Here is an 11592-nt window from a genome sequence, read left to right as displayed (position 1 = left end):
TGTTAGGTCCCACATTCACTGTGGATTCATACATGAAATAAAGGAAATGCAGAAAAATAGAGAGCGATGACAAAAATAGCACGAATGAGGCGTGATTGTTAAAACACTGTGTGCCTGTAAACACAGACGTCATTAGGTGGAGAGGGCACAGAATGCCATAGAAATAAACATCCTGCAGAACACTGAGTGAAGCACGTTGTGTCTGCCCGCATTAACCCCTTAAGGCCTAGAGTATCATATTTGATACATGGGTTTTGTCAGTTTTGGAGACTTCTGCATCATCAGTGGGATTTTTTTCCCCCTAGTTAAATTACACAGTACATTTTTAACAAATAAAAAAAAACCTCACCATGTTTTGGTGAGGTTTTTTTCCCCACAATCCTGATAATGATAAGCAGAAGATAATGGATGTATGGATATAGAAAATACAATAAAAATTTAAAAACTCATATATGCAAATGAATATTTAATAAAAAAAATCAAAAAACACATGATTTGGGCTATAAATCATAATTTATAAATATTGTAAGTGTCACTTAGTAGTGACTTGGATAACTATTTAGCTTTTGATGACAAGAAAATTTTCATATTCTGCATGTTGATATTTGTTGAATGATAAATACAGTGTTTGAGTCCACATATAAACTAAGTTTATACATAACGAGTTAATAACCTAATGGTCAGATCAAAAGTTTGCGATCCAAATAAAATTTGGGTGGCACCTGCTGACTGCTTTCTTTTTAGAACCAGGACATGAAAGTGAGGGGGAGAGAGCAGAGGGGGTTAAAAGTGGAGCAGGTTCATTAGACAACAAAAGAGCACAAAGGTGACAAGAAAAGAAAAGGACGGATGAAACGAGCATTCTAACTAAATAGTGACACAATATGGTCTCACAAATAACTACTTTACTTTAATTTTACATTTTTTTTAAAGCTTTTATACAGCTGCTTAAAGTTAAAAAAATGGCGAGGAACTCAAATTGCACTGATTATTTATTTCAGTGTCATCCTGTGACATTTTAGTCTTTGGCATATATTAGTTTTTCTTTGAAATTTAGTAAATAGCTTTAAGAGTGGCACTGTTACTGAGTGAAAATTCAAAAGCCTTTGAGGCCGGCCTAAACTCCCAGTCTAGCAATGCTCTTGAACATAACAGTGAGTTCACTGAACTCAAATGGCCTCTGCAGTCACCAGATTTCAATCCAGTAGAGCACCTTTGGAACCTCTGTGGTGAAATGAGAAATTTGCATCCTGGATGTGCCACCGACAGATCTGCAGCAACTGTGTGATTCTATCAGGCCAATACAGAGTGAAATCTGAGAGCAATGTTTCCACCAGCATGTCGAATCTGTGCCCTGTTGAATTAAGGCAGTGTTTTCAGGTAAGAATGGATCTAAAACGATACTAACAAGGGCTACGCAGCAAAGTATATTTTACTATTCAAATTAAAAAGATTCATTGCTTTACTGTAGAAATATCTTTTTGCCAACAGCCATAATTGTAGAATCAATATTATATTTTATTAAATATATGTGTTGTAGGATAGGCTTAATCACTGATGACATATTTCCTTTTCGTTCCCAGGACATAAAATACTACTGTTTATTACACACAAGGCGTGCTTGGGTGTAAAGCAGTGATGCGTGTGTCATGGCAATAGTGACAGGGGTTTCACTCCTAACTTGTATTTCAAATCAAACCACAACCTTTCTGTAAACCTAACCGAAATGAAAATTAAACTGTAAGTGAAAGAGGACACAAACCACAGCTTCTGGTCATGATTGATTGGTTTGTATTAGAGACAGAGGCTTCAACTTTATTATAGCCAAAGACGTTTTATAACCATCAGTTGCAAACTTACAGTGATTTACAAACCAGCTATTGACCAAACAGTAAGCAGCAATAATAATGACTGTTGTAATACACTGTTAACTAAAGTTAGCGATTCATTTTTATTAACAGTGGCATTATAAAGTGTTAAGAAGTCTTTTTGCATTTAGGAAAATCTGCTGCGTTAACACACAAACTTAAAAATGGATCAGAATCATTATTGCAAATCTGCACAGTGGATCAACGTGGCATACAAGAATATTTGAAGAAGCAGTTAATGGTAAACACGGAGTACTTATCTTTTATTTATTGGCATTTTTCTTTAGAATGCATGAGACTGATTTATTCCAGCTTTTATGAAGAAATGATAAACTATGTATTTAATTAAACATTTGGGATTTAGGAGGTGTTGCAATGCTTTACCAACCGTGGCTCTTATTGTAGTGGTTTACACATTTGCCTACCAAACAAAAGATCTCTAGTTATTTTTCCTGGAAGGAGATGGAAGTTTCTTTGTGGTTGCATGAGGGAGGGCATGTGGCATAAAACTCTGCCAAATCAAACATGTGGAGCTACCTAATGTGGCAATCCAGCCAGATGAGCAAACTGCAATACTTGCAACTCCAATTGATGGTTTTAAACTGTAAACTGATGTCATGAGAATGCAGACAGCTCAGAAAAGATAAGCTGACTGCTTCAACCAGTTTAACTGGTTCCTGTTGAATTTTTTTTTGCTCAGGTTTATCTGCTCAGTATTAGCTACTAAAGCTTGTTGCAATACACTGTTTGTTAACTAATTCGTGCACCTGTTAATTTAACTAGAAATAATTAATTGCATCTTCCTTCAAAAATCAATCTGCTGTCAATTGATTTTGCCTCTGCGGTTGAGAACAGTGCTATTTTTTTTTAGTTCAAGAACTCATTTCAACTTGTTTACATTTAAGTAATTGGACACCAACAACCTGCTTAATCAGAATAAACCTTGATTACTCTGTGCAGTTGTCTGGACCTTCTGTTACACCCCGTTGTTGTTATACTCCCAAAAATATTTGCTCACTAGAAATGCAAGATGGCAAAGCGTAGATCACTTAGTTAAAGGTATATTGGCACAAAATAATGAAAGAGTTGTCAGTGATTTGCTTTAAAGACAACAGGATACCCAGAAAAAGAATAATGTAGTAGAAACATTGTTTCTTTTTTCTTTTATTATCTCTAACACGGCGAGCTTCAACAGCTCAGTCTCTTGTCGCGTGAAAAAGTCCCCATCTTTGGTCTCCACTGTTGGAACGTTCCAGTTTTTCTTTCCATCCATTCACTATTGCAAAATAATCCTCTTCAGAAAATTCCTGCAGGGAAAAGATACAGGTGTGTTGGATGGCACACTAAAGGAGGAATTTAGCTTTCTGTCGTAACACAATTATGAAGGTGCAATCTTTGACACACTGTGTGAACTTTGTGGTTGTGCATTCCCACCTTAATGAATTCATCTTTAATGGCCTCTGCTCTCTGCAGCTCTGTCTTAATCACTTCGATGAACTGGGCTGTGCGGTCTTCGGCTCGAACTTTGCTGAAACCAGCCTCCTGAATGAACTGTAGATGGGGAGGCAGAGGAGGGATTAAGCGGTGTGGGGACAGCACCATCAACTGATGGACTGCAGTAGTACATACACACAAAGTCTATTCTCTGGACATAATGTTGGAAAATTTGGCTGCTTCTATATTCTTCTAAACACATTTACTCATAAGTGGATCAGTGCACTGCTTATACTGTTAAACAGGATTTTGAATTGCAAAAACAGAAAATATAATCTACATATCAGACAAGAGTCCAAAGTTTTAAACTACTAGCATTTTTATACACGAGTATTTTTACCTTGCCATACTCTGAAGGTGTATACAGGACATAGCCTCTTTGTTTCACATAGGCCTCGAATGCTGGGGTCCAGGGCTTCTTCCCACAGCAATAGTCACTGATAAGCAACTGTCCGCCTGGCTTTAACCATGACTGGATATCAACAAGAACAAGATGTTTGTTACATTTAGTGCTGTATCATTTTTTCTCTACAAATTACAAGAAAAGTTGGGAAATTCATGAATTGAAACCATTTAGACTTAAAGAGATGCACACATGGAAGCGTTTGAAGAGGGCTAGTTTTTCATCTATGTGCAGGATTGTGTCTCTGCTGTAGATCACATCAAATGAATCTTCTGGAAATGTCCTTTTTGTAGCATCGGCAACCTCAAACCGCACCTGAGGAACAGTAAATACCATTAAAGATTTGGAAATAAATCATTAGTCCAGCCATTAACTTCGGTGTTGTAATCAACAGAATAACATACGTACTGATGGAACATTCTCTACTTTTGCCCTCTCTATTGCAATGTCCACCATGTTGTCTGACAGATCCAAGCCGAGCACTTCCACTCCAAATGCCTGAAAAAAAATCACATAATAATTGCCACAGTTATAGCTTTTACAATAATGATAAGTGCCCTAAAATCAACATTGTAAGTTTGGCCTGAGACTTTGTTGCTCTTACCTTTGCCATGTAGAAGTCTCCTCCACCAATGCCACAACCAACATCCAGAACCTTCTGTCCTGGCTTCAGGTTCAGCAGGTCCACAAACTCCTGTTAGCACAAAAATGTTTTCTTTGATTCAGCCTGGCTTTGAGGCCAACTTTGTAAACGTTATTTTGGCTACAAACTTTTATTTCATAGTTACTGAGGCCACTACGGTGTACATTTTAGGACAGGGGTGTCCAACTCCAGGCCTCAAGGGCCGGTGTCCTGCAGGTTTTAGATATCACCTTGGGTCAACACACCTGAATCAAATGATTAGTTCATTACCAGGCCTCTGGAAAACTTCAAGACATGTTGAGAAGGAATTTTAGCCATTTAAATCAGCTGTGTTGGATCAAGGACACATCTAAAACCTGCAGGACACCCTTGTTTTAGGACATCCGCAGGTCTCAGGAAAAACGTCCTCAGACATAAGCTCAAAACAGCCTCTGGCATCAGACTAAAATGTCTAAAAAAATGGCATCAGATGACATAGACCTTCGTGGCCCACCCTATCCCAGAATTCATTACGATTTTAAGGTTGAAGAAACTTTTTGGAAAAAATGGTGACCGGTTTAAGCAAAGCAGTCCAGAAATAAACTTTTAATAGTAAGTGCTGAGTTTTATCAAATGTTCAGCAGAGAAGAATCCTAAAAAGCCGAACTGAGCTAACTTTTGGCCAACTTAATGCAGCACAGGTCCTGCGTGCTTTGGTTGGTTGGTTGGTTAGTTGGCTAGTTAGTTTTCTGCTGAAGCTGCGTCTGTTTGCCAGTGTGAAGCCAAATGTACTTAAATGTTTTGGGAAAAAACGAGCAGACGGTTCACTTTTTGAGGTAAGTGTGTTCTCCAGGACCAAACATGTGACCTGTGAACTGTGGTAAGGAAACAGACTGATGTAACCAGGATGTGCTGAAGTCATATTTACATACGCTCTCATCCTGTATAGAGCAAATAATAATAATAAGACAGAGAGTTAATAGAGAAGCCCTTCTCTTGTTTTTATGCTGTTTTTGGCATGCTTATATCATACAATCTGAGCCTGTCACCTTTGTCATAAAGCCCACGTTTCTGCAGGATTCTTTATTCTGTTTCGTTTTTTTCTCTCTGATTACAATATATGAGATATATTAATGTGATTCTATGAGAAAATTGTGCTTTCATATGAAAGTTAACAGATATTTGATTACATTTTCTGCTTTTGTTGTGCCGTGAGACATGACTGTACAGAGGCTTTCCACCCCTGATGAAATAAAGGGAACCTCATCCAACTTTGATAATGGTTTAATTTTCTCCAGAATATATTTAGTTAAAATATTGTTCTCGTCAAAGTATGATTGTGTTGGTTTCAGTGGGAAAAGTATGCAGATCTTTGAAATAAAGACTTCAAAGAGCTACAAAAATTGTACGTTCATAAACTTAAAGTGTGTTTTATAGTATTCTATATAAGAAGTCATGTGTCTGTATCATCTTTCTCCTGTTAGATGCTCCCTTTTATTTATAATAAAATATCAATAACTTAAGACGTATTTGTACCTTCAAAATGAAATGAGACTAGTCTCGTGAGCTACACTAGCAAACTAGTTTACTAACTAAAGTTAAGATAACTGTTAGCTAAAGGGACTCGGCGCATGGCTGTGGTGTTCTCTACGGAGCCCCCCAGGGGACATGGGAGAAAAAAAAATTAGGGAGGAAAAAAAAAAATTAGGGAGGAAAAAAAAAATTAAGACAGACTTTTGCGAGATCTCGCAAAAGTATTGCGAGCGCTCGCAAAAGTATTGCGAGATCTCGCAAAAGTATTGCGAGCGCTCGCAAAAGTATTGCGAGATCTCGCAAAAGTCCAACAATGGCGGCAGCTACTTAGTTGTAATATTACTCTTTCTGGGTCACAAAATACACTTTTAAGATATTTTGAGGCGTGAATGTAGTTGTGTAAACGTCAGATACCTGCTCGGTTTACAAGACATCACATATTTGCAAAAGTGCTCCGACGTTTTTGGAGATCTGACACCCACTAGCTCGAAGCTAACGGGAGGTCGAGACCTACTACAGCCGGGAGGAACACCGCTTTCCCGGCACATCGTGCCTCGACCTCCCGGTCGGCTTCGAGCTGGCGGCCACTAGCTCGAAGCTAACGGGAAGTCGAGACCTACTACAGCCGGGAGGAACACCGCTTTCCCGGCACATCGTGCCTCGACCTCCCGGTCGGCTTCGAGCTAGCGGCCTCCGAAGAATGCGGCTAAAACTTTTGCGAGATCTCGCAATACTTTTGCGAGAGATCTCGCAAAAGTCCGTCTTAATTTTTTTTTTTCCTCCCTAATTTTTTTTTTTTCCTCCCTAATTTTTTTTCTCTCCCATGTCCCCTGGGGGGCTCCGTAGTTCTCAGCTCATACGCAGATGAAACATCACAATTTTCTGCAATAAAAGTAAAATAAATTACATAAAATAAAGATTTTCTCTATTTCAGTCATTCCCCGCGGCTCTAGCTGATATCGTTGTGGTTGCTAGACAACAGGAGAAGTGCATCTTAGGCTAGATCTTTCAATTTAACAGCCGCTCGCTTCCAGTCTTTGCAGCCTTTGAAGGCGTAGACTGGGTAGGCCAGGTCCTTTGAAGGATTCATTCTTTTTTCTTTTCTTTTTTTTACATTAACTTTCAGTGACATCAAATCAAATCAAAATGTATTTCTATAGCACATAATAACACAACAAAGAACAAAAGTGCTTCACAGTCGGTCAGAGCAATAGCATAAGACAGAAACCGTTAAAAGGAGGGCAGGAAACAATATGACAATTGTTTGAAACAAAAACTAGCCACAAAATAACATACAAGTTTGAAGCAAAAGCCAGACTAAAATAATAAGTTTTAAGACGCAATTTAAAAGACTGGATGGACTCGGAGGACTGAATATAAGGAGGGAGGTTATTCCAGAGTCTGGGCACTAAGACAGCAAAGGCCCGATCACCTCTGGACTTATTAGGGATATACAATTGAAGGAGTTTGCATAGATAGCCGAGAGGCAAATTATTTAAAATTTTAAAGGTAAGCAAAAGAATTTTGTAATTGATACGATAATCAACAGGGAGCCACTGTAGGTTGGCTAAAACTGGTGTGATGTGGGCATAATTTCTAGTACAGTACCAGTTAAGAGACGCGCAGCTGCGTTTGACATTTAAAAAATAATTCAAAGAAAAAAATATTACACCTGAACACAACTTGAAGAGCTACCACAAAGGGTCTGAATAAAATTGCCAGTGCATTTAATGCAAATTCTGCACCACACTAAAATGTTAGACGCTCAGAAGTCTGAATACTTACAGAAGCATGCAGTTTTCTGTGTTATTTTCTGTAATTGTGTTTATAACTCAAAATCATATTTTTGCATTTTACTTGTTAAATTTCCTTCCGAGAAGCACTTATCATTTGCATCCAGCCATATTATTTGGGATTTGCCTACCTTGGTGGTGCTAGGCCCTCCTGTGCTGACGTAACCAGCCCCAAACATCTTCTCATAGCGCAGGATGCCACGTTTGGTGTACTGCTGGTTGTCCAGGAATTGCTGGAAGGTTTTGAATCCATTCTGGCTGTTCGAGGAGCGAGTGACCTTCTCTAGCAACCAGCAGATTTGATTTGGATTGTTTTTCATCTGTAAGTGTTGGATGGATGAGAAGGTGACAGAGATAAGTAGTAGTAAAATGGGTTAACTACATGTCCACACACCAGCATCAGAAACTGCCATGTGCTTTTTTCAATCCTAATATGACTCAAATGTCTCTACCTCAACGTAGGTCTGAACTCTCCTTTTCAAGACAATGTCGAAACCAAACGTTTGGCCCTCTTTTGGCTCCGTCACTTGCACTGTTGTAGTCATGTGGCTATATTGTGCCTCAGTACGGTAGCAGGTGGGGTTGAAATCCCTCTTACTGTCACCTTGGTAGAAAATTATGAATGAAAACAAACTAATCTCCACGGAGCATAGAAAGTGAGCAGTTAAAAGAAGGTGTACAGACATCTAATTAAATCTTTTTGAAATATACAGGCAGAGGACTTCATACAATCTTTCTTAAGTTACCTTCATTTACCATAAAGGTTTAAACATTGAATTTAATTCTGCATCTGTACCTGACCGGTGGTTGCAGGACTCTCTGAAAAACAGAAAGCCTCCAGGCTTCAGCCAGGTAAGCATTTTTTGCATAACCGAATTCAGCTCCTCGTCACTCAAATACATCAGCAGCCAGTTGGAGAAGATAAAGTCAATGCTGAGGAAAAAAAAGCATCATTCTTTTATCACAGTAACCAACAGTATTTTCAGTATATAACAAATAAAGCTGTGCGTGTCGTCTCTCTGCCTTTCGAGACTGGCTCCTTTCAGAGTTACTACTTCCACTTGTACACCTATGATGTGTGCTGGAAACGGTGACCTTTTAACTTATGTTTCATTTTGGGGAAGTGGACAAAGTTGTGGTGAATGTGTATTGTGGCCATAATACTTCTGCCTTTTCTATGCACTGGGATTCATGATAGCATACGCTACAGTTAAGGCAGTTTCTACTAAATGCTCCTCCTAAGATGCCTTTGGCTTGGAAACTGCAGACTCTCCCCCTCTAGACTATTTGATCTGTGGGCCATAGCTGACAAAAGGGGTGATTCTTCGCTCTCTGCATGTTTAAGGTCCCATACGGACACTACAGATGTGCACGTGCAAGCCCTCAAAGAGAAAGCTAGAAGCAGGATGTAGGAAGATAGATTTCATGGAAAAAATGTGTCATTTCATTTCACTTAAAAGGGCAAATGTCAGCTTTATTGTTTTCCAAGGTAAGCCTCTGCTGAAGCCACTTCTGCGCATGTTAAATATACTCATTTTATGACAGTTTATCCAGATGTTCTTGAGATAATTCAGAATCAGGCCAGTAGACCAGCTGACTCACAGTAGTGCCATTCATCGAACCACGCCATCAGTGAGGTTAAATATTAACGACGATATCTTAACACACACCTGTTTTGGGGAACATCCAGCTTTGTGACATCAGCTTGGAGGAAGGTACCATTGCTATGGTGGCCATTTTTCTGCCTGTTCTTCTCTATAAAACTTTCCATGAAGTCCACAGCAGTCACATGGGCTGCCTTGGTCAGCAGGTGCTTGGTGTAACGACTGGATGCAAACATAAGAATATAAAATGACTTTTGCTACATATATTCATCGAGTGCTCCTCAGTCATAAATCTTTATACTAAATGAAGTCCGAACCCCAAAAAGTTGATTCTGTTCATCTGGACACTGCAGGTTTCCCCAACCTTGTAAACAGTACATTCGTATAATGACTGGAACTAGCCTACTGAATGAACAATGATCTGTGAGTTCAGTTTCTCCATCATTAATATGCCATTTTAAACATTTATTAAATATTACAGTACTCCATTAGCTTATACTTCTTCTACTAAATCCCTGTCTTTTAAAGCACTGACTTTCTTGTCTTCTTGTACTGTTTTCCCAGAATTCTAAGTCTATTGCAGCTGTGTGCTCACCCAATTCCTGCTCCCAGCTCCAGCACTTTGCATCCCTCCAGGCTAGGCAGCATGGAGAGGATCTCTGGCAGCTCATGCTGAGTCAGTTCTTTGGCACGAGAATCCAGCATCATCTCCTCCACTGTAGCAGCCTTAGAGTGCTCCTTCCAAAACTCTGTCATATTGCTCCGAACTATCATAAGAGAACACACAGGGTTGGCAAGAAGCTAGATATGTGTGTAAGTGGGTGTGTGCGTATGGACACTAATAATGATGGCAATGCAGTTACAATTTATGAATGTGCAATTAAGATTTAATTCCCATGGGATGATGTGTCAAAGTTCAAGGGTACCTGTCTGTGAATCATCTATCAAGTATATGACAAAAAAGAAGTGATCATCAGGTTAATCATGTTACTTCTAAATTATTTAAGATGTAAATTATTTTTTTATTTATTTATTTTTAAAGAGAAAAAAACAATCTGAGTTCCTTTAACTCACTCAAATGTGAGCTTTTGGAAAGTTTGACAAATGTTCATATAAAGGGCTCTACCCCTTAGGCTAAAAATTCTTCTCAGATAAACCCCCACAAACACTCTGTGGCCACACAGATTAACCATTAATCTAACCTGATTAAGCAATCCCAAAACACTCATTTGCCACATAGACAGAATATTAAACCAGAATCAGTTTCATATTACACTCGTTCGCTGTCACAGTTTGCAAAGTTTGGTTTTGTTTGCTTTTGTTAATAAGACGCGCTGTTATTTCCACAACAGGTTTTAGCTGCCTTTTGTCAAAAGACAGATTATACTACAGTTGTTCCACATGGCCCCTCCACCCACCTGAAATCCCCCACTCATTCTTTAATTTTACAGAGATCCAAGAAAACCATGTACAGTAATGTGCACAAGCATATAAGACAGTAAACATCAGGCTACCGCTTTCACTCACAAATTTCCCCATGTGCTTTACACCAGAGACACACACATCCACAGGCTAAATGACGCCAACGCGGCAAAGTGGAATCTAAGATTCCAGTGACGAGGTGATAACAGGGTGAGAGACAATCTTCGTGGTTCTTTTTTTGAGGGATAACTGCAGGTTAAAAGAAAATCATTTGACAGCTTTGTTCAAATCACCATCACATTCCAGCACAGAGCTCACAGTAGGATTACTTCCACCAGTTGAGTGAACAATTACAACACAATAACACAGCAGCTCAAACAAAATCCAAACTTTGGTGTAATCAGTTCCCTCTGGCTTAAATCAACTTTTCAAGAAAGTTTCACAGTAGTAAATGAATAAATAAAATGAATACATTTGATCTGCTCATACCTTTGTCCATTGTGGTTTTTGGTTGATTATTGTAAAATTAATCTATGAAGTGAGAAATCAGTCTGATGATTAACGATCGATCTCCTATATAACAGAAAGCAGATGTCACTTCGCGTGTGGGCTCTTTAAATAACGGGACGAGCGTGGCGCGTGGAGGAGGTGGTCGCCAGGTAGGAAACTGGCCATTAGGATGCGCCCAATACGAGGGCATGGGAGGGGAGCACACACACACGAATCACCATGTGGGAACAAGGGTCTGCAGAGAACATAGAACAGATTTGCATTGACACTGGGCATAACGCAAAGCCTACGTGCACAACACACCACAGACGTCCAGAAAAATCCCTGGGAGACATGTCGGCCA

General features: G+C 39.2%; 1 protein-coding gene across 1 annotated transcript; it reads right to left on the bottom strand.

Moving 5' to 3' along the window:
- Positions 1-2188: 2188 nt before the first annotated feature.
- Positions 2189-11362, bottom strand: pmt (phosphoethanolamine methyltransferase). Its single transcript, XM_040016372.1, has 12 exons — positions 11229-11362; positions 9913-10084; positions 9384-9539; positions 8510-8646; positions 8166-8317; positions 7845-8033; positions 4370-4459; positions 4174-4263; positions 3958-4080; positions 3703-3834; positions 3303-3419; positions 2189-3175 (listed from the first exon to the last, which is right to left on the bottom strand). Exons 1-12 carry the CDS (start codon positions 11236-11238, stop codon positions 3065-3067), a joined length of 1479 nt encoding a protein of 492 aa, XP_039872306.1. The 5' UTR covers positions 11239-11362; the 3' UTR covers positions 2189-3064.
- Positions 11363-11592: the final 230 nt, after the last annotated feature.

This window comes from Simochromis diagramma, unplaced genomic scaffold (genome assembly GCF_900408965.1).
Source record: "Simochromis diagramma unplaced genomic scaffold, fSimDia1.1 OVJJ01000685.1, whole genome shotgun sequence".
Taxonomy (NCBI): Eukaryota; Metazoa; Chordata; class Actinopteri; order Cichliformes; family Cichlidae; genus Simochromis; species Simochromis diagramma.
This window is presented reverse-complemented; position numbering and strand designations above follow the sequence as displayed.